The sequence below is a fragment of the Ambystoma mexicanum genome, chromosome 3q (assembly GCF_040938575.1).
Source record: "Ambystoma mexicanum isolate Mex_15411 chromosome 3q, UKY_AmexF1_1, whole genome shotgun sequence".
In the NCBI taxonomy this organism is placed as follows: domain Eukaryota; kingdom Metazoa; phylum Chordata; class Amphibia; order Caudata; family Ambystomatidae; genus Ambystoma; species Ambystoma mexicanum.
This window is the reverse complement of record NC_090926.1, coordinates 264,802,624-264,829,173: the sequence shown is the minus strand read 5'-3', so window position 1 is coordinate 264,829,173 and position 26,550 is coordinate 264,802,624. Positions and strand designations below refer to the sequence as shown.

At 45.5% G+C, this 26,550-nt stretch overlaps 1 protein-coding gene across 4 annotated transcripts in view; it reads left to right on the top strand.

Moving 5' to 3' along the window:
• The window catches only part of ITGA7 (integrin subunit alpha 7), a 438,414-nt gene that overhangs the window by 341,537 nt on the left and 70,327 nt on the right, over positions 1 to 26,550 (top strand). For all 4 annotated transcript variants that reach the window (XM_069653721.1, XM_069653720.1, XM_069653723.1 and 1 more), the window contains 2 exons: positions 1,492 to 1,566; positions 3,011 to 3,090. In XM_069653721.1, the coding sequence (XP_069509822.1) occupies positions 1,492 to 1,566; positions 3,011 to 3,090 (155 nt within the window). The remainder of the gene's footprint in view (positions 1 to 1,491; positions 1,567 to 3,010; positions 3,091 to 26,550) is intronic.

Genomic DNA, 26,550 nt, shown 5'->3' with positions numbered 1-26,550 from the left:
AGTTGTACTTTAAATAGCATCTGTCAGTTGTCTTTTTTTGCATCCATACTTCTATCTTCTGAGCTTCCCAGTAACAGCGGGTACCAAGAGCTAAAAACGTGCAGGCATCCACTCTGCTGCCGCTAACTGAATGCTCACCAGTTTGATACTGAAACCATATAATAATCACACACACAACTTTGTCTTTTCTTGCGTGTTGACTTTTCTCTTCCAAGAATCAACCTAGTAATTTCTCTTTTCGCAAAGGCCAATTTACATTGATCTCAGTATATTTTAGAAATCTCACAGTGATGTCAGGATAGTTTCCTATACTGGTAGGACTCTTTTTCTATCGACCATCTAAATGTGGCCTCTACTTGAGGCCTGATATGATATGATATGATGTGACTAGAACTTCTTTAACCTGTTCCCTGGAGGACTTGAGATGGAAGGCCATTTGGAACCATAGTCAAAGTTCGAAAAGGTTGTGGTCCTTCTGTGAACCCTAAATGACCCTAATTTCTTTTCCCCTCCATCTTGAATTGGACTATTACCAACTTCCTGAAGCAAGTACTGTTATAAAATGTACACTCATAATCTTCCCACATCTAACGTAACGCTATTTACACTCCCAACCCACTTAACTCCCCCCCTGTCCCCCCACACACACCCCTGGTAATGGAGCCGTCTCTTACTTCCTGGGGGCCTTACAGTTCGACATTGGCTTGGGCACTGCACTCCAATTTCGCAAGCACATCTGCACCCTCATTTGGTCACACCAGTTCACAATATAACAAATGGACGGCGAAAGCTAGAGACACTTTTGACCCTACAGTCAGTGCCAAGAAAGCTTAAGTATATGCAGGTACTCCTGGGACTGCTCCACAGGGAGAGCTATGACTGTGGCTTGGGATTCTATGGCTGTGCAGGGGAAGCTGAGACAGTGGCACTGGAGCCATGTGATTTACAGGGGGCTCTGCAACAATGTCACACATACCACACTGTGTGCAGGAAAAGCTTTGCCAAGGCCACGAGAGCCACTGTGAGTACTCAGGGAGCAGAAGTGCCATGAGTGTTTCAAAGTATGCAGCAAGAACCTGAGAGTGTCCATTGGTTTGTAGAGAGAGAGCTGTTACACTGCCACAGTTTGACTATGGAGCCCTGTACACATTATACACACGCTGTGTGCAAGGAGTGGTGTGGCGCTGCTACAGGACCATTAGTAGGAGTGGACACCACTTTGGGAAGGTCACACGAGCTGTATCGTGTGCCGGGGACATTCTGATGTTGCCAATATGGCGTCAATGTGTGCAGAAAGAGCTGTGACAACACTCAGGCCTTTTACGGCTCTTGTGATACTGAGGCAGTTCCACGAGAGCATCGAAGCTTGCAAGGAAATGTGTGATAGTGACGCAAGTGCCAAAGTGTGCGCCTGGAGAGCTGGTCTCGCAGAGCTTTGGTATTATTGTAATGCTGTCCCTCTTGTTCTCTTGCATGGCACGTGATGAGCAGATGGTCTGTCAATCAAACACGAATGGATCACAGGTGGAATGCGAGCTGGGAAACCCAATGAAAAGAGGAGCTGAGGTCTGTGTCCTGTTCTTCTAAACAGATCATGTCTAACCCAGAGCCATCCACTTGCCTCAAGGCTCACACACTCAATAAGGACGCCCCACCCTCTCCATACTCCTCCCTCATGCTCCCACAGTCGTCCCTGACTCACACTCCAAGGCTCTCGCACTCATCCAATGCCTCCCACCGACACCCCACAACTTCCACATTCATCACACCGCTCAGACACACATACCATACCCTCAGACTCACCTTCTGCTCAAGTTCATATTCTAGCATTACACTCTGCAGTGTTCCTCCCACTCACCAAAGGAACTTCACACACGCACACACACACACACACACACACACCATAAAGCATCCCCTGTCCACCCCACCACTCTTAATCCCACCATGTGCTCTCTAACGCATCCAAATTCCCTCCTGAACAATCATTGCAAGGCTCTCAGATTCATAGTACATCTTGCAGACTCACTTCATAAAACCCACACCCACCCTATGGTACCCATACAAACTGGTAGCTTCCATATGCCTCCCCAACACACATCCCATGGCACCTCCAATCACTTTACACCTACACTCGATGTATGCCTATTTCACCCCAATGCTTACACATTCATCCCATATCACCCACCCTCACCAAAAAGCTCCCACGCCCCCCCCCCCCACGGCACACTAAGGAAGCCGTTCCCACACTAATGCCATAGCCCAAATAATATAGCATTCCCTCTCACCTTATGGCTTTGGACCCTGTTCCACAATCGTCCCATTTACTGAACGTGTGCCCAAACTCTGGCTGCATTTCTCACAACACGCCCACCTACATTGTTCACACTGACTCCACGTCCCTTAAATTAAATTCACCCCACGAATCATATGCTTACCCAATGGTTCACATTCGCAGCCCACAGCTGTCAAGTTCACCTCGCCGCTCTCTGACTCACCCGTGCTGATCCCTTGCGCACCCCACAACTCTCGCACCCAAACCATAGCTCTCAGCCTACGGCTTTCAGAATCTCCCAAGTGCAACCCCACTCACCTCATAGCTCTCATGACTTCTACATGGCCCTAAACCCAAACCCAAACGCTCCTCCTCAGTTTGTCGCTCTTGCACTCAAATAAGGACTCTCATTTTGTAGCCCTATGTTTTCCCACTCCAGTTGCTTGCTCCAATCTCCCATTTCTACCATCCTTGCAGTTACCCCATAGCTCAGTGTTCCTATATATAGTTTGAACTCTATCCCTCCCAAACTCCTATTGTTCAAGTATTGACGCTTTGCACCCTCTGCCCCCACCTACTACCAAACACATATACTCGCCCAGTCACCTTTTCCTCTGCCCCCGTTTCTGAATGATCATCTCCATAGCATATTTCTTTCTGTTCCCTAAATCATGACTCCTCTCTCTTACATCTGTCTCCCCTTGCCTCTCCATCTCACTGTGCTCTCTCCTCCTGCAGGTTACATTCTACCTCATCATGAGTACCTCCGGAATCACCTTGGAAACCACTGACTTGCAGGTTGACCTTCAGCTCTCTACGTAAGGCGAACACTTAAGCTTGTCTAGTTCTCATGCTGGGCACTGGGGATGTCTTTTGTCTAACTCTGTGTTACTTATTCTGGAGAGACACAGTGCTTCTGATACAACCTGGAGTTGGGGGTTCAGCTGCAGCTATTGGGCTGCTCTGCGGGAAGCCAAATGTAAAGCACTAAAATCACCTATGCACTGAAGAAGTAGCATTGCTTCTTTACTTTAACTCTAGGTGCTGAAACTAAAAAGTTATTGCAGGGGGGGGTAACTTCAGTTTAGCTACTGCAACACAAGAACAATATTATAAAGTAAATAATATGATTAGACACAGAGAAATAAAGTGTCACTTACATGGTCTGTAGGTGGCTCTATTAAAGTGGGACCGATTACGTCATGTGTTTTATGGTCAGGAGATGCGTCCTGTAAAACGGGAGGGGTAATGTCGATGATCTATAGGCCTTTCATTGGGTAACAAGAATGGGAGGGGTTTGGTCCTTTATTATATCTGGAAATGTTTGCATGATCTTGTGGTGGCTCCATTAGGATTGCAAGAGTGTGTTCCTCTCTTGTATGGCCCTGCGGTGGCTCCATTAAGATTGCAAGAGTGTTTTCCTCTCTTGTATGGTCCTGCGGTGGCTCCATTAGGATTGCAAGAGTGTGTTCCTCTCTTGTATGGCCCTGCGGTGGCTTCATTAGGATTGCAAGAGTGTTTTCCTCTCTTGTATGGTCCTGCAGTGGCTCCATTAGGATTGCAAGAGTGTTTTCCTCTCTTGTATGGTCCAGTGGTCGCTCCATTAGGATTTCAAGAGTGTGTTCCTCTCTTGTATGGTCCTGTGGTGGCTCCATTAGGATTGCAAGAGTGTGTTCCTCTCTTGTATGGTCCTTTGGTGGCTCCATTAGGATTGCAAGAGTGTTTTCCTCTCTTGTATGGTCCAGTGGTCGCTCCATTAGGATTTCAAGAGTGTGTTCCTCTCTTGTATGGTCCTGTGGTGGCTCCATTAGGATTTCAAGAGTGTGTTCCTCTCTTGTATGGTCCGGTGGTGGCTCCATTAGGATTGCAAGAGTGTGTTCCTCTCTTTTATGGTCCAGTGGTCGCTCCATTAGAATGGGTCTGGCTGGTCTTGTATTTTATGGTCTTGTGGCAGCTACATTGGGATGGGAGGTGATGGTCCAGTCTTGCATTATATTTTGCCAGCTCTATTATAATGGAAGGGATTGCCCAGTGTTCTAGAGGCTTTGTTAGATAGGCGGCTTCTTCACAGACACTTGCCTTTGTCGGTCAAGCATGCGTCCAGATACTTCAACAGGCTCTTGTTTTTTTCATGAAGAGGAGGGCTTATATGGATCCTGCACAGAGCCTGCATAAGCTTGCAGCATTTGTGCCCCTTCATATGGCTTTTCTGCCTGTGTGAGTGGTGCACATGTTAAAAGCCTGCAGGAGACATGTTATGGACACAGTGAATGTCCCCCGTTTGGGAACCGTATTTGTGGAGGCCCTCTTCACACCAAGTTCATGAGCACTCGGTCATGGCTGGACAGAGCACTCAAACACTACTCAGGCTGCAGCCCATGTGCGCATCAGGAGCAGGATAGTATATGTTCCCTGGACCTGCAAATGAGTCGCTGATGAGCAGGTTCATGCGCTTCATCAGTGTTGGCTCATGCTGGGCTCTTGCTTCTTTACACAAGGTTGGACGATGTTTCACTAAAAGGAGGTATTAGTATTCTTATTGGGCTGAATGGGAAAACCCTAACATTATTATTTGCATGGATCGGAACACTCGTTTGCGGAATGGTGATGGGTGGCCCTTGAAAGAATGTCAAATGGATGAAAGAGCAAGGTGTTGGGTCCTAGAATCAACTGCCAGGGAGCTGCATATGTTAAATGCCCAATCGCAAGGGGATATGCCGGCCGCATGCACGATGAGAAGAGGTTCGCTAAGATTATGTATTGACTACTGCTTTGTGTCAAGACATTTGTTAGAAAAGCTTACCAGATTTAAAATAATAAAACAACCTTCTAGTGACCATGATCTTCTGTCGATATCCCTGCATGGCACCTATTGCCGCCTGCATAAAACCACAATGGGCCAGGTGAAAGTTACCTGGGGAAAAAATCAGCTAAGAATTCGACAGCACAAAGTTAAAAATATTGCCCATCATTTTGAGGCCTCTATCACAAAGGATCAGAGTGCTGTGGAATATGTATGGATACTACACGATTATATGGTAGCAAATAATAAAAGAGGGAACCCTGATCAAGCCCCTAAACATGCATACCATCCCATGTTGGTGATGACCAGAAGGGAACTAAGAGCGGATATTATGGAACTGGAAAAAGTCCAAGGCCCTGGAAAATACGAGTTGCTACGTATCCCAAAAATATCCTAACTGGCTCTTTGCGACCACAGCCTTGAGAATGCAGAGGGATGCAGAGATAATGCTAAAAATCGTATGCCAGAAAAAGGAATTTATGGGAGCTCCTAAATAATGGAGTTTTTTTTAGACCATCAGTTTTGACAGGTCAGGTAACAGAAGAGAGCGGAGTAGTGAGATAGATGGCTATCTCACTACTCTGCTCTCTTCTCTAATCATCGGGGTCATAGCCAAACAGTAATTAAGAATGTTAATAAGAGCTGGCATTTCATTCTTGAAGAAGGGGATGTAAGATTAATTATAGGAAAACTGAGCTCCTCGCTAGCGGGAGGGCCGGATGGGCTGTCGAACCAGGTATTAATAGAGAATATCTAAGTATGGGGAGGTTTGAATACTTCCATATTTAAACAGGTAATCAAAACCAATCAAATACCAGCTACATGGAGGGAAGCCATTATAGTCCCCATATTCAAGAAGGGTGAGCGAGGCGATCCTAAAAACGATTGCCCGATCGCTCTGCTGGACTCACTTGGCAAGCTGTTTGCATCAGTGTTGTTACTTGATCTAAATGCATGGGCACTAATAACAGGGATATTGGACCCCAGACAAACGTGGTTCATGAAGGGAGTAGGAACCCCGCTGATTTTATTCCTTATTAACATCTTGAAACAGAGAGCTCTAGAGCCAGGAACGCACACTTATATGGCCTTCGTGGACCTCGAGCAGGCCTTTGATTGTGTGAACAGAGACCCTCTGTGGAGTAAATTAATAAAATGGAACTGCCCAGCTGACCTGGTAGAGGCCATGAGGGCCCTATATTCGAACACCTCAATACAGGTCCGACAGTCAGCCAACCAGCATCTCTGAAGAAAAATGTACACCCATTGTGGACTTAAGCAAGAATGCACTTTGGCGCCTCTGCTTTTTAGCCTTTATATTTCAGACCTTGGGGAATCCCAAAAAACAGCTTGAGCATTCCCCACGAAGATTAACACAATGGAGGTTCCTTAGATTCTATATACCGACGACTTGGTCTTTTTATACCAATCCCCCATTGGACTACCGTGGCGGATCGAGATCTTCACGGAATATCTAAAGGCCAATGGTATGAGAATCAATGTAGGGAAATCCAAGATACTTGTCTTGACGTTGGCTTATAGAAAACAAAAACCCAGGTTCGTTTGGAGAGTGGAGTCTGAGCCACTAGAGGTCGTTGACAGAATAGTTTATTTAGGATAAGAGCCTTCACTTAAGAGAAATGCAGAAAAACTAGCAGTGCAGGGTGCTGCTCTGCACAGAAAGTATGGTAGTTTCTCTCTTTTGTCGCTCACTATCTTCTATCGGCGAAAAGTGGCTCAAATTCTGACAAAAGGCTCTGAAGCTATGTTGAATCAGTCATGGAATAACTGGTGGATATTGGAGGGGATTCTTTGGCGTACGTTTTTGAAACTGCCCAATTCCCTTCCAATGTCCACCATTAGCTATTAACTGAGACTGCAGTCGTTGGCATTGATAGCCTTGTGGAAGTCGATGACCCTATTCAGAAAATCTATTTTGGCGGATTTGGTAGCTCTGTTAGCAATCCTCCATATGGAGGACGGTGAGTTTGAGTCTAGTCTCTTCTGGTGGAGAGCAAAACTGGCGGCAACCCTAAGGAATGTAGATATTGAGCTAGAGGAATTAATTGCAAACCCCATGAAAGTAAAAAAGAAAAAGCTCCAGAACTTAGACTGCATTGAAACTATTGAAAGGATAGGATTGGATAAGTTAAGACCAGTTCTGATTTCAGAACGAAAGGGCTTGAACCAATTACCAATCTATCTCCAGAAGTTTCCATCGCCTCAATATAGAGTTCTTTTGCTAAAATGCAGATTGAACATCTTACCCACTTAAATATGGAGGAAGCCCGGTATACAGTTGACTGACATAAGTTAGCAACGTATACTCTGTCTGTGTCCGGGGGGACAAAGATCTATAGTTATGGTGAAGACAGAGCTAAAGTGTAGATGCCACACATTTACAGGACTCCCAGAATCGGGAGACCACACCAGGACCAGTCGTTATTAAAAAGAGATAAACATCAAATTTAATAGGTTCAGAGTCTAAAAAGTGATTAAATAATGTGGTCCACAATACATACAATTCATAAACAGAGTAACAGAAAAACAAACAGGCGTTACGTGACAGGCTAAAATTTAGTTGATTTACAATGTATCAAACTGTAGACACAAACAGTGTCTGTAGGTACATTTTAACAAATAGTGTACCATACCCTACACTGGTTAGGTTTAGTTAAGACAAACAATTAGTAACTCTGGTGAGAAATACAGAGTATTAGCTCGACATGTTTCAGTTCCTACAATTATTATGGAACATTCATCAGGAGGTATATGATTAACCACGTAACCAGGACAACAGTCAGTAGACAACTAATAACATTCGCGGAATTCGTAGCATCTCCATTGACGCCGAGTGGGTGCTCTCTACTCGAGAAGTAGTAGGCGGTATGGGACCGAAAATCGTTCCCAACTAACCTTGCAGCACTTATCGCTGGTTGCAGCGTCTACTCCTGGAGCCGTTTGCCAGATCCGTTCTCGCCCGGCACTGCTTTTTACATTCCTTAGGTAGGAACGATTTTCGGTCCCATACCGCCTACTACTTCTCGAGTAGAGAGCACCCACTCGGCGTCAATGGAGATGCTACGAATTCCGCGAATGTTATTAATTGTCTACTGACTGTTGTCCTGGTTACGTGGTTAATCATATACCTCCTGATGAATGTTCCATAATAATTGTAGGAACTGAAACATGTCGAGCTAATACTCTGTATTTCTCACCAGAGTTACTAATTGTTTGTCTTAACTAAACCTAACCAGTGTAGGGTATGGTACACTATTTGTTAAAATGTACCTACAGACACTGTTTGTGTCTACAGTTTGATACATTGTAAATCAACTAAATTTTAGCCTGTCACGTAACGCCTGTTTGTTTTTCTGTTACTCTGTTTATGAATTGTATGTATTGTGGACCACATTATTTAATCACTTTTTAGACTCTGAACCTATTAAATTTGATGTTTATCTCTTTTTAATAACGACTGGTCCTGGTGTGGTCTCCCGATTCTGGGAGTCCTGTAAATGTGTGGCATCTACACTTTAGCTCTGTCTTCACCATAACTAATGAACATCTTACCCACCAGAGAAGTGGAACTGGCAAGAAAGCAAATTGACGAGGCTGACTCCCAATGTAGGTATTGTGGGACGGAGGGGAGGGTGGAAACCATGTTCCACCTAATAACCTCATGTAAAGCCCTCACAGCTGTAAGATCAAGACTCTTGGAGGATGCCAGCCCTCGCACATGAAGTCTATCTGCAGAGAAATGGTGGGAATGGGATCTCTTGGGTGAAAGAACGAGTTTGGTTCGGGGAGTGATGACATTGGTGGAATATGTGTTTAAAAGATCATTGTAAAAACGCTCCTGTCATCTAAAGGATTAAGGTGAGGTAACCATGGATGGAAAGGGAATTAAATATGGATAAATTGACCTAGTGACCTCTGTGGAATGTTATAGGTTATATGGGGAATCTTCTTCTTTTAAAGCATTTAACTTTTTATATTTGGAGGAATGGTGGATGAGATAAAAGGTTTTTTTGTATCATTGTCCAACTTGTATAACCAATAAACATTTTTTATTTAAAAAGTATGCTTCGTTTGCAACTCAGTTGGCTAGAAGGAGGGTACCTTAGGGGGTTGAAAAGGACTTGCCTAGCTCTCGTTAACAGATGTAATATAGGATGGGAAGGCCTTCCCACGCCATCATGTAGGAGAGAGAATTGGGAAATAATTGGCTGGATGTCAAAGGCAGCGGGAATTCCTTTCAACAGACTATCTTCAAGTGTCAGCCAAGACCTTTTTTGATAGAGCTCTGTGTTTGAGGCCTGTAGAAAAAGAAGTCAGTCCTAAGAAGTCGCATTGGCCTCTAAAATCTAGAAGAGCTGTGATGAGGGAGAAGAATTGCTAGATTACGGTGAGAGCACAGCAATGATGCTTGTTTGTTTGTTTGTTTATTTATTTATTTGTATAGCGCGCCAAACCCTCAGGCATCAGGGCGCATTTATTCAAGTTACATTTGTAGAAGATATAGGTACAGGTTACATAATAATTAGAAAAAAAACATCGAGGCAGTATAATAATAATATTAATATTAATATTTAATATTTAATAATAATAAGTATTGACAGCCTTGGCATTTTACAGGGGCAAGAAGTAATAAATGACATTATGTTCCAGCAGGAAAGGAGGCGACGAGTGGCGCTTGAAATTAATTGGTTTCGCAGGTGGCGAGCCATTTTTTACCACTATTCCTGAATTGGGGAATCGTGGGTACAATTCTTAAGGCAGTGGGTGCTGAGTTCCAGAGTTTGGAGGCTAATACAGGGAAGCTGGTGCCTCCTGATTTCTCACGGTTGTACCTAGGGACTTTAAGGCAAAGTAGTTGGGCTCATCTGGTAGGTCTGTTCGACTGGTTTTTGGTAAATCTGCAGATCAGGTAGTTTCATGCTAAGTTCATAATTTATGAGCAGGGTAAGTGTTTTCAAGGAGATTCTGTTATTGATGGACAACCAGCCGGCGTAACGTCTCGTTTCAGAGATGTGGTGGGCTCGGGATATGGTATAAGCAGCTCTAATAGCGTTGTTTTGGAGGACCAACTGTAGACTAACGTTAGTCCAGGTTAAGAGTTTGTGTTTAAAAAAAGGAAGAACTTGATTAGGTAAACTTGAGTGTGGATCAGCTGAAAATGTTAATAGAATCAGAGCTTACCATGGCTAAGAACCCGTAGAAGCGTTCAGTGTGACATGCGCTCAGACGCTTTTCGCTGTAGAGTGTAGTGTCTCCCTGGCTAATGCGTCATCGCTTGTGCTGTGGTACTTCAGATTTCCCCAAGACGTAAATTGCTCACGGCCGGAGTATTGTGAGGTAGTAAAAAAAAAAAAGAAAAGTAAGCAAGAGGGAGAGGTTTGCCTGCAAGCAGCTAGCGTGATTGGTTGAAATGGTACAACAGTAGTAGAGTTGCAAGGAAAAGAAGCAAAAAGAAAAGGCCTCATATGGAAAGATGCCAAGAAGTGGGCTTATGACTCTGCACATAGTTTTAAAAGATTGATTTCAATCTACATCAAAAGGAAACTGTACACATACAGTAGACTATCACATGTGATTCACATCAAAGGTTGTATACAGAGAAATGAAAAAAGGGTGACAAGCAAATGAGAGACTTTATTCTGAACTCCATAAAGCAAGGGAGTGAACCACCGGCAGAGTCTTTTCCAAAAACCAGTGATGGAACTCTAGTTGAGAGCTAGTATTAGGGAAACATAAACTTATGATTTTAATAAAAAAGGACAGCACACCCAATTTTATCAGAACACCTAAACTGAAAATTCTTGTAATTGATTCCAACTGGGATAACTATCCTCCTAACCCACAACGGAGGATCACAGGTAATGAAGTTTCAGGGGGCGTTCGTAGGGAAGAGAAATAGCTAAGAGAAGGACTTTGAGCTCATTGCACAAAAATCCCACTCGCTTGAAGTGGAAAAGGTTGCTTTAATGTGACAGGCCACAGTTTACGAAAACACGCTAACCAGGCTCCCTGACCTTACAGTCTAACAGATCAATTAACAATTGCCAAAACAATTAATTGATTAAACAATTAACAATTCATCACTTCCTGCCCCCTGTTCCCTCCCCTCTCCCTCAATTCCTTGCAACCTTCATTCCGTGTTTCTCCCCACATCTTCTCCCCAAAGCCACGCCCCTCCTTCTTCAATACCTTTTCCCCCTCTTTGTACCCCTGGGCTAGCCTGTTCGTGCAAACAGCGGCACCCCCTCCTTTGTCGCGCTAGTACCCTTTTTTGCTTCCCCATCCATCCTCCAATGGGCCATGTCCCTGGCACCAGAAAGACACTCCCCTGTGGTGTTCTTTCTGCCCCCCACTCTCTTCTACCTCTAACCTTTTATGAAACCCTCCACCACCAACCTAACATCAATCAGATAGTACTGGTTCCCCATACGTGACAAATAAATTCTATCCTCCAGAAACAAATCAAAAGCTTCATATTTATCTCTGGGTGTGTGAGCGTTTGCACCCCACAGGACCTGCAGAGCTTCAACATCTCCCTGTTAAATCTTTTTCCTTGTCCGTTCCACCGCCCCCTCCATACCCTCCTTGGCATCAACTCAGTCCAAACCAGCACAACCCCAGGGCATATCTCCCTCAACCAACTAAGGTCCCCCTTCATCTTCTTTAACAATGCCACACCTGTATACCTAACCAGGTCCTTCTCCCACGCATGTAAAACCACAGCCGCTGGTACCCCATGAAGCTTTCTCATACCCGCCAGCATAGGCAACAGTTGGTCACACCTGAGGCTCCCAACCCCAGACCATCTCAACAACGCCACCTTATAACTACACCCCAACTGAGTACTGAAAACCCTTCTTGCCGCATCTTTCCCTGCCCTTTTCACTGTGGAGTGCCCGCATATCCATATCTGAGTAAACTCACCACTCCTCCGCACCACATCTGAAAAATAAATAGACAGTGAGCCTACACTCTGCTGACCCCCTGGCCCTACACCCGGCCCTTTGTTTCCTAAGAGTCCCCTTTACCCCAATCTCTGATGTACCCTTTATACTGTGCCGATTTCCAGTGCCCCAGACAGACCTAGCCTGCTCCCTTCAGACAGAGCCCCCATCCTGAAAGAATGCGTCCTGAAATCCTCTGCTTTTTCCGCCAGCGGGGCCCTACTCATCACCGCCAAAACTTGAGTAGCCATCACTCTTGCCCCGTTTTCATGCTGAAAAATCAAACCCTTCCATCCTCTACATCTCTTCCTCCAAAGCACTCCCACCCTCACCAGACATAACTCCCTAATACCTCTCTCCAGATGCACCCAAAAACCCCTACCCAACTGATCCGTCTTTGATTTAACAATTTCTACAACCGCATTGTCCTCTGACAGATCAACGTCCTTCCAAAGCAGATCTCCTTCCGCCGTCTCTTCATTACCATCTCCCTGAATGCCCCAAAAAACAGCCACATGAAACACATTGAAAACATGTTTCTTTCCCAAGGCGACCAGCATACCCCCTCCAGAACCTGGGACAACTTCCTTAACAGGGCCGCTGACACTGGCCTCCTGCCATCCTTCCCCTTCCCTTTTTCCCTTGCCCACCTTTCCAACATCCTACTTGCCATCTCCCCTGCTAGGCTCCAAAACCACTCACCATAAAAAGCAATGCCTGCCAGCTTCCCGCCATCGTTGCCCTGGATATGAATTCTATCACATCCGCCCTTCTTTACTCCTCTGCATCCTCCATCCACTTCCAACTGCACGCTCCCTCTTTTAAAAACTCCAACCATGCTCTCCTGTATGCTTCCTGTGATGTTGGGGCCAGTGAACCCTCTACTAAACGCAGAACTCTTAATCTCCTAGCCCCCACAGCTCCTCTGTGATCCGGTACCCCTCCTTTTCTGTTTATGGTGCCAGCCCACTGAATCTCTGCCAATGAAAATGAGCTAATGCATCAGCGATACCGTTATCCTCCCCTGGCGTGTGTGTTGCCTGTTAGGGAGAATTCTCAGAAATGTGCTAATTCCTCTGTACCTTAGAGACCGCCAGCATTTTTGCTGGACTGTAGGACTTTTAATTTTTAACCTGGAGAGAGTGAGACCTTTTTCCCACTCTCTCATGTATTTTTCTGTGATTTGAACCTTGTATTTCTTTTGGTTTTTGGAGTCTGACAAACTCCATAGGCATATTTTTACACTGTGGCACTCAGCACCTTCAGTGCAGTGACACAGGGAAGTCTTTCAGATTTCCCAAAGGTTTAAATACCTTCTCTTGGATAAACTACTGTTTCCAAGAGCAGTGAATTGAAATTGACTTTACTTACATTTGTAACTTTCTAGACCCAGCACACACTATCTTACAATAGGGTGCTGGAGGGGTTACTTAGCGTCCCCTTTGTCTAACTTCTCATGTAACATTTTAATGTTACCCTTTCTACAATTAATGGCTGGTGGCTGTGGTTTACTTTCTACTACCATTGTATGTTTTTACCTCAGGCTACGTTCGCAGCTGCAGTAAGGCACCCTTGGGTGCTATTTTTGCCAAAATGGCCCAGTCTTCTTTTTTCACAATTTCTTTGTGGAAAGGTCCTTCTTGAGATTTACACTGCGTGCTAAACCAGGTTTGATCCCTTTGTTCATTTTGCCTTTGGCTTCAGAGTGTCTGGCAGGGGCAGGAAGTGAGGGAGGTACCCGAAACGCCCTGTGCTTAATCCCCTTGGTTACAGGAATGCACCCAAAGGTGATTGGCCAGCTGGCTGTCTGGCAAGGACAGCCACTCTGCTGTTTGACTGACAGCTAGGCTGCAATGAATGGGAGAAACCTGCATAAAAGGCGAGGATTTTTGGCTTGGAAGGCAGAGTTGACCACTGGATGAAGGAATCCGAAGGAAAACTTGGAAAAGATGCCACCTGCAACTCCTGGACCGTTGGTTTGCCTGGTGAAGCCCTGCTGCTGTGCTGAAGCTCCGAATTCGCCTCAACTAGAGAAGCCCTGCAAGGATGACTTCTCCCTTTGAGTTGGTGGGACCAATCAACTCCAAAGTAAGCCTGTCTGGACAGCCTCTCGAAGCTGGCTGTACTTCCACTGCTGCTGCTGTTGGAACCGAAGTGACAGGGAGAGGAACACCAGGTTGTGTGCGTTGCTTTTAAGTCAGACCAGAGCTCCAGGAAGATCCTCCAGACTCAAGCCTGAGTCACCTCAACAGAGTGCTGGATCCCAGATGCGAGGAAAGTCCGAAGTGGTATCCGAGAACTGTGGTGGTGCTATTTGCTATAGACATGAGGAGCTGAAACACCGAAGTGCCACTGATTTGAAGATTGCCGGTTGCTGTCGTTGACTGTCCAATTGCAGTGCAGGAGTCCCTAGAAGTCCTCCCTCTTGTCCCCATGACTGAGGCCCAGGAACAACAGGATCTGCAGAGTTGCACAGGAACAGAATCCAGCTGCCACCCTTTCTTCTAACAAAAGGTACTGTACAGTCTAAGAGAACTTACCTCTTGCTGTGTAGCTTTGCTTGTTCTCAATTGAGACTTGTCTTGATTGCTCTGTAGAGTTGCTTGCATCTTCTACTGCTCACATGCCTAACAGCGTGTGGCCCTACATTGATTCTTCTTTTCTACAAAGACTTCTAAAACATTGGGCAAGACTTTTACTTATCTGCAAAAAGTGCTTCAGCTCACTAGACTTTTGCCCAATTGACATTGGCCCAGCCTGGCTCCCTGAATGACTCTTCTCTTCTCTGACATTGGGCCTCATTACGACCCTGGCGGTACAGAGTGAACGGCGCCGGAAAAGGTGCCGGCGCCGTTCACCCCGTACCGCCGCATTACGAGTTCCCCTCGCTGGACACGGTAAGCACGTCTGGGAAAACCAGGCGTGCTTACCGGGTCCCGCGAGGGGAAGAGGGAGCAAACAACAGGCCATCTCGTAATGGCCCGTTGTTTGCTCCCTCTCCCATTCCCATTCAGCCCTATTGGGGCTGAAATGGGAATGGGGAAGGACCGTGTCCGGGTCCTTGGAGGGAGGAATTACCGGGCCTTCCGAACTCGGAATGGCCCGGTAAATCCTCATTTCGAGGACCCGGACCCCGACGCGATTTCGGCGGCAGCCATGCCGCCAATAGCGGCATGGTTACCGCTGAACTCGTAATGAGGGCCATTGTGTTGCATCTATCATTCCAGGAAAGGGGTAACTTACTTTGCATTGGGGGTTCAAAAGTACTTACCTGCTTCAGAATATTTGTGTGATCTCTTGTTTATTCTAATAACCCTTTTCTTTGACAGTCATCTAATTAATGCTCTAAAAGTACCATTGATATATTAATGTCCAGTGTCCTAGCTATTTAAGTCACCTGAGGATGTAGGAAGTGTCTGTGTGCCATGCCCAATGGGTATTTGCTGATTTAGAGAAAGTAAGAGTGTGTATTTTGGAGTGCATTTGTGTATTACTGCTATATTGCCCCTTCTGAAGAAGGCTTATTCAAACTGACTGTTAAATAAATTAATAATTGTTTAATCAAGAAACCTTGAGTATAAGTGTGTACTTGGATACTTGTCACTGTGAATCTCTGTGTAACTACCCTACTGCTCACATTGACCCCTCTTGAGATCAGCCTGGCTGCTCAACCACACTAGTACAGACTTATATCAAAGGTTGGCTTCCTTATTGCCAGGAGGTCAAGGTTGTTGTAGTGCACCCTAAGGGTACTGCTCCAAATCTTGCCTAACATTGCCCTAAACACAACATTCCACCTCAGACACTGCAGCACAAAGGCCCTCATTAGCCTGGCCAGCCTATGGTCCCTGGCTGACTGCTTGTACACAATGTTGACAATGTCTCGTTGTCCACGTTGAAATTCACTTTGTTACTCTGCAACTCTCTACCCCAGATATCCAGCACCACTAGCAACGGGAAAAACTCCAAGAAAGCTATGCTCCTCCCCCCTCTCTTCCATTGCTCAGGCCTACTCTCTGCACACCGTCTGCCCCTCCAGTACACGCCAAATCCTGCAGCACCCGCTGCATTGGAGAAAACTTGCACTTCCCATGCCACCGGGTCCCCTTGCAGCCACATAGACACACCATTAAATTCCGCCAGAAATCTCAGCCATACCCTACAGTCCTCTCTGACCGCCCTTGAAACCCTTACCCTATGATGTGAGTGCCTCACCCCTGCCATAGAACGTGTCATATTACTGCAGAAAGTGCAACCCGGAGCCACAACCCGACACACAAAATTGAGATGCCCTACCAGTCTTTGCATGTCCTCCAGTGTCCTTTTTTGTGCCTAAATCACTCTCTCCAGCAACTGTTCCAGCTTACTCACCTTGTCGTCCGGCAAGCGTGAGGTCATGGTCACTGAGTCCAGCTCAATTCCTAGAAAAGTTAGAACCACCGCCGGCCCCTCGGTCCTCTGCCAATGGCACTCCCAACTCGAGCATTAACAACTGAAAAACCTCCAGCATCCACTGGCGCTCATGCTCTTTGCCCGCCCCACTGATGAACAAGAAATAATCAAAATAATGCAAAACCCCCCCAAACCCAGAACTGTAAGTAAAAATCCACTGCAGAAAGGAGCTAAAATGCTCAAACAATGCACATGACACTGTGCAACCCATCAGCAATGCTTTGTCCACGTAACTTTGACCCTCAAACTGCATCCCCAGCAACCAAAAATCCTCCGGATGCACTGGCAGCAAACGAAAAGCCGGTTTGATGTCACACTTGGCCATAAACGCACCACACCCTTGCTTCCTCACTAAATTCACTGCCTAATCCACACTTGCATAGGACACCCTCCAATCCACCAAGAGCAATGAAATAATTCACAGACATGACAAATGGTGAATCAACCTGAACTCATGTCTGTTATTTTAGGCACTACCTCTAAGGGGGACACCACCAGATCACCTGAAAAATCAGAAACAGCCCAACCACTCAACCCTCAGCCACCTACTGCTGCAGCTTCTACCTCACCACCTCTGTATTCTCCCGGGCCGACTTCAAGTTATGCGCCCAACGCCGCATCCTCGGGACCTGGTACCACAACTTAAAACCCTCCCGAGAACCTGCACCCAAAACTTGGCCCCTTCCCTCTCTGGGTAAAAACAGAGCTACTCCTCCAACACCTCTACCTTACTTGGAGTATAGGCCTTTCCCCACAACCCCTACCCCCACCCCAGACCCCCCTCTCTCTCTCTCTCCTGTCACAAAACATTGCGCATGTGCTGTACTTGCGTCTGAATTTGCACATCAACCTAGAGCAACCCTCTTTGTTAATGGACCAGCACACTGCTGACGGCTGTCCCCTGCCTCCTCCCCCTGCCCCATCGAGCCCGGGGCGACAAGGAAAGGGCCGGTGAGGCATGGGTAAACCGCTTGCTGTATGAAGTGTTGGAACCTAGCGTGTGGGCGCCATCCACTGCAACCATAAATCCATATCAATCTCCTCCACACTGCCTGCTTGTCCTCGCCCTGAACTCATCGTACCTCACCCAAGCAAAACCTCCAAAACTTGTAAATGCTTTCCTAATTACATCCATATATTTTAGCACACCTCTCAGGGTACTTCTAGCAGTAGACGCTAGCATATATTATAAAAGCGGACGTCCAATTTTCGATCTTAAGCAGCACCCTGGTCTAACTGCCAGCTCCCGTTCTTCCTCCTTCGACTCCTTTGTAGCCACCATCAAATGTGCTCCCAAAGGCTTCGTAATACCCATGTACGGTAGATTTTTCGCCTTCTCTTCACTCTCCCCTGTACTTACAGTGGACACCTCCACCACCCCATGGGCCATCTGGGACTTTATCTGTCTGTACTTCCACTGAGGCTACACCTCTCCCATCCACCCTCACCAAGGCCCCTGGTGTCCAGACCCCCATTTGGTGCCCCCCACCAAATCCCCAGACTGACCCATTCTGCAGACCATTCCCTACCCTACTAACCTCTTACTGCCCCGCCGTCGCCTAACGCATCATCCTGACCTCCATGCCGCTACTCCTATTTTATTTCCTCAGCGGGCTCCTAATGCAGGGACAAAAAACATCAGCAGAGTCTCCACCAGCCCATCTACCCCACAGTTTACCCCTACCCTGGCTACCCCCAGCCCTGCCCTCCACCTCAAGCCTCTCACCATGTCATCCCCTTTCTCTTACAAACCACTCCCCTTGGCCACTCTCTTCCTAAAGCAACCAATCATCCTCCCCACCTTTATCTTACCCAGCTATATACCATTTATGTTGCATACACCTGCTCAGGCCAGGCAGATCCTCCTTGGGCCAGCATGGGGCGTCCGCCCGATGCTTCTGTGTCGTCTTCTCAGTGGGGTCGCACCAACCCCTACCTGTTCCTTTTCTCTTTTCAAGTGAGGCGTTCCCTCCTTTGCCCTGTGTTCTGTCGTGCTGGGAGCTGTACAGCACTCTCAAGGCTGCCTTCCTCTTGACGCTGGAGGGACGCTCTAAAGTCCTCTCCTCCTTCATCCTCCGTTGCAACGGGGGCCTTGCCACTCTCTCCACGTTCAGACCCGATGTGGGAGGAGGTCGTCCCGCACCTTCCCTGTCAGTTATCTACGTGGAGAGTGTCTGCGGCTAGGAAAAGAAGTCAATGAACTCTAGCCGCGGCTACGAGTGATTAGTCATTTAAGAAAACGTTTTCTGATGTAATTGCATTGTATTTGTGTATTGGACTATACATTTTCCATGCAATAATCATATTTTTATGTGGATGATACAGGTCAGAATGTTATCTTTGTGTGTTATGTTGTGTGCATAGGTGTTCTCTTTTCTTATTTGAAGTTTTGAAGGTTGGATTAGTTTGGTTTTCGGTTTGTAGAAATTTTACGTGTAGCTGCGGCTGCAAGAAAGATTTGTAGCTGCGTTGAATAGCCACGCCTACTAAAGATGATGGGCAGGGTTCTGTATGTGTTTCGGTGTTTCTAATTTGCTGGTGTTAATGTTGTAAATGTGTACTTCTTTACAATAGGTTGCAGCGAGTATGTGTTGGCCATTTTATTAGTTTTCTCACAATATAATCCTCTTTTTCTGCTTTTGATTTTGTAAAGTATGAAACCGACCACTTTGTCTACTTTTCCTATTTTGACTGCAGAACTCACACTCCAGTTCATGTTACCTGTGACAAAATATGATTGGCATTAATCAGTTATTTGTCATTAGTTTGTTTAAGGTTTCATTTGATAGTATGTTGATAAAGGGGCTTTGTGATTTTTTTTGTATCTTACTATATTTGTTAACAGTGACATTTTCCTCCTGTATATGTAGAAAACGGGTGGGAACAATTGTTGGACGTTGTTTATTAGGCAAGAAAATGTATTTTAGTGAGGTGCATGATGTAGAATCACTAAGTATGCTTCCTGCACTCAAACTAAAAGAATGATCTCAGAGCAGTAGAAATGTGATTTTATTTACAATGCTTTCATAATCACTTATGGTGTATAGGAATGGTACTAGTTGTGCAAACTCCTATTATGTAAAAAATAAATTAAATGGATTTATCGGTGCAAATTGCCCCAATAAATGCAGGCGCAGTATGGGTTCAGCAATGCAATTTTAGTACACACATTTTGAGGTTGTAACATTTTGGGATGGTTTATTGGAATGTTGCATGTGCAACAGTTTAAAATAGGAAACACACTGATTTCTTGTAATGTTCTTGTTACTCTGCTGCTACTTGATACAGAAATTCTGGCATCTGTCAATGGCAGTTTACTGGGCATCTTCCATGGAGTCAAGGCAAATATTTAGCATACCCATAGTTACAGGTCCGACCAATATGAGGGATTTAATAAAGGTCCTGGCGCATTCATTACCTGATGCAGGAATGCCCCCCGGCTCTGGGCTTATTGCTGTTAGGACTGTGGCCCATTAGACTGGAGTAGTGATAGTGTGTTGATTTGGTTGGAAGACACACCAGCATTTTGCAACTGAAAACGATTGCTGCCATGGAATGTGATACAAAGTTTGTTCACCTTTTCAATGGTTGCTATTTAATACAGGATGAGGTCATGTGCATACTTTGAGAACTCAGAATGTTTAAAGGCAATATTTCTGATCTTGTTCATGCCTTGGGAGAACTTTAACCAATTATGTATGAGGGATAGATGCCATTAACTATGTGTCAAACCAGCACCTAACGTCTTCTGGATGTGCTGGCACTTACTGGGCTTGCGTCCTTTTTTTAGCATATATGTGGTCTTATATCTTCACTGTACTTCTGAGTGGTGGTTGGGCAGAATTAACCTCCACCCATTGAAGGTGCTTCCAGCAACAGCCAGAGTCTTCAAACACCTGCAGCACTGTAACACTTTATTAGAAGAGTCATTAGAAATGCTAGAGAGTTTCACAGAGGAGGCTTTATTTTTTGTGGCATAGCCTTTTCGGAGTTGTCATTTTTTATTTTTTTATTTTCCTCACCAGTTGGAGATTTGAACATGTCTAACCATGAGAACAGCCGCAGTAGTGATGCTTTTTTACAGTAGATTCCTGTGCGCAGATTATAGGACATGCTTTAAAAGGGAGGCAGAGGATGTTCAATGCACATTGTACAAGGCTGCAATGCTAGGCTGTCTGCCTAATTCTGCAGCATCTCGAAGCATGCTGATCGATGCCGGTAAATATTCCTTGCAATTTACTGGATGTCATCCACATTTTTTCTCTATGCCTCGGATGGCCCTTCTACCGTCCAGATTGCGCCAGCAGCCTGCTTTTACACTGATGTGTAAAATTATCCATTTGTTGCCATGAGGCAGAAGCCTCTCCAAAATGGCCGCCCACAATTTCGTCTTGCCTTCCTTGTTGTGAACTTTAACACCAAGCCCCATCGCCTACCCCCATTGGTTGCCAGTCCCTTTTCACCAACCAATCATGAGCCGGCACACACAAAGGCACTCACACCAAGGCACCTACCTGTCGTGAGCCTGTCTGGAGCCGTATGGTCTGTGGGCCAAGCACTACATTACTCCTACTAGCATCATCCCCTCACCCCCTCATCCTGCATGTTGCCAGACCTGCGGTAAGATTTGCCTTACACCTACTCTGACTCTGGCCCTCCAGTACACTCGTATCACAGGGGTCTCCGCGGGCCTTGATGCAATGTCTCCCCGCTAAGGCACGCTCCCTGCCCCTGCCCAACACTGCGTGACTTCGTAATGACTTGGCTGCTGTCCCACTCACTAGTAACTCTGCCATCTGGAGCCTAAGTAGCAAACAAATGTATTTACTATCCAATTGCCTTGCCTCTGCATGTGTGTCCTGCCTATCATGGAACTCCTGCCAATATGACACTAAACTGTCTTACTTTACCCGCACATGACTCTCTATACTGTATGTTGCTTGCTCCCAATATCAGTACAGTATAATGTGTGCCCCTACAATCTAACCTTCTGGACAAGGCCAGACACACCACCCGCAGGGTATTATTAATGCTACCCCAAATTGCTCTTGCATCTGCTATAATTACCTAGTTAGCGCTTACGCCAACATTTTCTGTTGCCTGTATTACTGCTAACTTTAACAATGAGTGATGCCCAGTTGGACATCTAGCCTACATTGCAGATCATTGTACCTACACTGAACCTGCCTACTACGCCTGTGTTCAACCTAGTACCTGTGTCCCTGCCAATGACTATGCCTAACTTAGCCATTGTGAACATTTTGTATTTAGCCTTCTGTGACTATACTGATTTTAGTCTATGCTCAATTTAGCCTACTGTGAACATTTTGAATTTAGACCTCTGTGACTTTACTGATTTTAGCCTATGCCTAACCTAGCCATTGTGAACATTTTGTATTTAGCCTTCTATGACTATACTGATTTTAGCTTATGCTCCACTTAGCCATTGTGAACATATTGAGCCTAACTTGCCAATGCTTAACCTAGCCCAGGCATACCACTGTGCCAAACCTGAACATAGACTATTGCAGCCGACCGTTCAAAGTCTGATCCCTGCCTGACCTCACTCACGCCGACTAGGCCTCAGCTTTAGCCCACCTGTCCCAATTTTCTGCTACCGGCACCAACTGCCGCACGATATATGGCAGCAGAACTGTGCGGCTATCTTCACCATTGCTGCTCATGCAATTAATCTCGATAACCATGGATTAAATCAATCATGCACCTTGTCCTACTATGAATATAAATACTAGGCTTCGAGCTAGACTCTCTTCCCTCTATGAACCTAAATTGACTAGCAACACCCACTTAAACCGCCGTACCGACCCTAAAAATACTACTCTGCATTTGGCGCAGGCCCACTTACAAACCACTGAAGATGCCAAAATGAAAGAACATATTCCAATACCCTTGAAAACCCAAAGATTACCTTGAATAACCACGATAGCGGGAGCACTGATCAATGCTAGGTCTGTTGTTGCCCACGCCACCGAAATAGCAGATATTCTAACATCAGATAACCTCGACCTTTTAGCAGTCACAGAAACCTGGCTGCATGAGGCAGCAGGCCCAGCGCTCACTTTAGCAATACCAAAAGAATATCAACTCTTACGAATGGACAGACCCAACACTAGAGGAGGTGGCTTAGCCATCATTGCTAAAGCTAACCTGGATTTAAGATTATCCACGATACCCCCACTAAAATCCTGTGAACTTCTTTCGCAGAAACTGCTCATATCCCCATGTTGTACTCTAATCGTCTACCTTATATATAGGCCACCAGGACCCTTAGGCTCAAACAAAGAGGACATATCTAGCCTCTTAGCCAATAATATAAAAGACTCATCACAGATAATGATCCTAGGCGACCTCAACCTAGTACTCCATCCAGACGACAAACAAGCTCAAGCAATAGCCACCATTCTTGATGAACATGGCCTTACCCAAAAAGTCCTCACCCCTACCATGATGAAGGCAGGACCCTAGACTGGGTAGCCACCTCCAACTGCCCAACAACGATCACCAAAATTACACCCCAACCTTGGACTGACCATTACCTAATTGATTTCAGCTTAACACTTAACAAAGGAACAAACAAAGAAAAAATAATGGCACCCTCTCTCCCCACAAGATCTAAGAAAAATATCACACCAGATAATATCCTACCTCTCCTCCTTCCAGTGATCAACACCCTGCCAAGCAACTCCGACCCAGATACACTGGTAAACTCCTATAATGACACTATGGCCAAAGTCCTAGATACCATTGCCCCACTCAAGGCACGTAAGAGCAAACAACAGACTCACCTCAACACCTGGTTCACCCCTCACCTAAAAGAACTTAGACTGGAAAAAAGGAAGTTAGAAACCACTTGGCAACATTCCCCAATGGAAGAAAATAAACTAAAACTAAAACTCTGTGCCAAAAACTGCAAGAGAGAAATTATCCAAACCAAAATAAGAAGTCTATAATGAAAGAATATCCCAAGCAGGTTCCAATACCAAGGGATTATTTGTGATCCTGCGAGAATTAGAATAGCCCATACTTCCACTGGACAACTTACCTAAAGACAAGCAATGGTGCACCAGCATTCAATATGCCCTGGCAAATAAAATGAAAACACTGCAAACTAAAATTGCAGTAAAAAAAGCCTCTCTTCCCTTTGTTGAAACACCAACTACGTCCACTCCCATTGACAAGCCTAACCTAGCTCTATTTAAATTCACTAAAGTCTCCATTCAGGAAACTGAAAAAATTATTGCTTCTCTAAAGCCATCAAACTGCAAAGGCGACAACTGCCCGGCCCAAATAATAAAGGATGCAGCCAGAGATTTAGCCCCCTTTATCTCTAAGCTCATTAACGCCTCCTTTTCATCCAATACCATCCCAAGCAGCTTAAAAGAATCTTGGTTTCTACCCCTTCTTAAAAAACAAACCTTAGACCCCTCCGTCCCCATAAACTACAGGCCTATCACAATGGTCCCATTTCTCCTGAAGATAATAGATAGAGTGGCCTATCTTCAAATTCAGAGGTACCTTGAGACCAACCAACTTTTAGGCTCCCGCCAATCGGGGTTCAGACCCCAGCACGGCATGGAGAAAGCATTAATAGACCTTAAAGCTCAAATCGATGAGCTCAACGACAAAGGAAATACAGCTATGCTACTCCTCCTTGATCTGTCGGCAGCTTTCGACCTGGTGGACCATGCAGTGTTATGCAAACACCTAGCATCGACTGCCCACTTTTCAAGTGAAGCTATAGCCTGGGCCCAGTCCTTTCTAGACAACAGAAGCATGTGAGTCTTCTCCACTTCAGCATCTGCAGACCCTATTCAAACAACATGTGGAGTCCCCCAGGGCTCATGTGTCTCACCTACTATGTATAATATCTTTACTAAGCCTCTATTTGACAAATTGGACAGACTGGGTGAAACCTACACAAACTATGCAGATGACACCCAGATCTTCATTCCCCTTTTGGGCAATTTCACCTCAGATACAGCCTTAGTGAACAAAATGTACATACTCATTCAGGCATGGATGGCAACCCATGGCCTCTGCCTGAATGACGATAAAACAGAGATCCTGAACCTTGGCTCGGCCAACAATCTAAAAAAACTTGACACTAACTATAGCGCCTTCAACATCGATGGCAACATAATCGCAGTTATCAAAGAAGTGAAGACTCTTGGCTTCTATCTGGATTCCACGCTATCCCTAAAAAAACTGGTAAACTCCTTGGCCTCATCCACTGCCTAAACTGGCAAACGTATTAGAGCATGCAGACCCTTCCTCTCACTAGAAAGCTGCATTACCTTAGCCAATGCCCTCATCCTATTAAAATTGGACTACTGCAATGCATTATATGTAGGAGCCAATAAATACATCATCAACAAATTACAAACACTGCATAATAATGCGCTCAGAACAGCCCTGATCCTCCCTACTAGAGAGCACATATCTATAACACCAGGAGAAACTATAACTGGTTGAAAATTAGCGATAGGATCCTCTTTAAAACTGTCTAATTTACCTTCAAATGCCTCAACAATGCAGCCCCCCATACCTAAAAGAAAGAATAATTAGAAAATCTTCTGCACGACCGACTAGGACCGCCAACTCCCATTGCCTCCAAATACCTAGATTCTGACTAAAAAAAACAGGAGGCAACAGCTTCCCTGTAAAAGCTGCCCAGCAATGGAACGCACTACCAGTTGAGCTCAGAAGGGATCAGTCTTATTACAGGTTCAGACGTAACACCCGTACCTGGCTACACCTTAAGGACCACTAGACTAATGACTCAGCTGACTGTTTCTTGGTCTTGCCTCCTACCTGTCAACATCTGAAACTTTGCTTGTAAGTATTCTCTGTACCTGTCTACACTGTAACTAAGCTCTAAGTATTCTTGTCATATTGTATGCCCAGCTACCTAAGGATTTAGGGCGCCCTACAAATAAATAAACAAGCAAGAAAACAATAAGACATGGCCCTTCTAATGTTCCGTGACAAATATTGGGAACATGAATCATGATAGATCATCTGGTGTGAGTCTCCTGGGATGATGTGGGTGATGCATATTGGAAATGGCATGCGCACCTCAAAATAGAAATGCTTGGGGTTCATGTGTTATGTGCATGTAAATTGGCACCACGTTCAGTAGTTGATTCCACCAGTGCAACGCCACCAACAGTTAATGAACCCTCGACTTTAGCAGCAGTGTCAACTCCACAAGTTCCAGTTTTACCGTCTGCCAATGTCTAATTTATGAGAGTTATCTGTGATCTATGCTGCCAATAGGTAGCTGTGGGAGGTGGTCTAAGTATTTGGACAAGTTAATACCTCAATTCTGATTTTACTCGGGCTGCAGCCTTTTTTGGCTTATGTATGGTCTTATATCTTCACTGTAGTTGTGAGTAGTGGTTGTGCAGAATCAACCTCCACCTATTAAAGGTGCTGCCAGCAATAGACAGAGGGCCTGATCCCAACTTTGGCGGTAACCCTTAAATCCGGTGGTAGCACTATTACCGTCGGATTTAAGGGTCCGCCAAATCAGGACTTCGGCGGATTTCGCCCCAGCTCTGGGGGTAATCCGTTGAAAATTCATGCTATTACCACCGGCGGGAAATCCGCCGGTGGTAAGAGCGCGAATTTTCCCCATTGAGCCCAATGGGGAATGGGGAATTCCCAAATGGGCTCAATGGGGAATTACATTACCGCTGAACTCGTGATCCAGTGCTATTAGCGCCGGGGAGTTCGGCGGTAGGGCTAATACCGCTGGCGGTAATACCGCCAGCGTTACTGCCAAAGTCGTGATCAGGCCCAGAGTCTTCAAATACCGGCAGCACTGTAACACTCTATTAGAATAATCATTAGAAATGCTGGAGAGGTTCAGAGAGGCGGCTTTATTTTTGTAGCATTGTCTTTTTAGAGTTGTCATTTTTGTTTTTTTACATGTTCCTTACCAGTTGCACATTTTAACATGTCTAATCATGAGATCAGCAGCAGCAGCTTGCACCTGATCTTTCAAACTTTATTGTGGCGTGCAAAACCTGTTACAG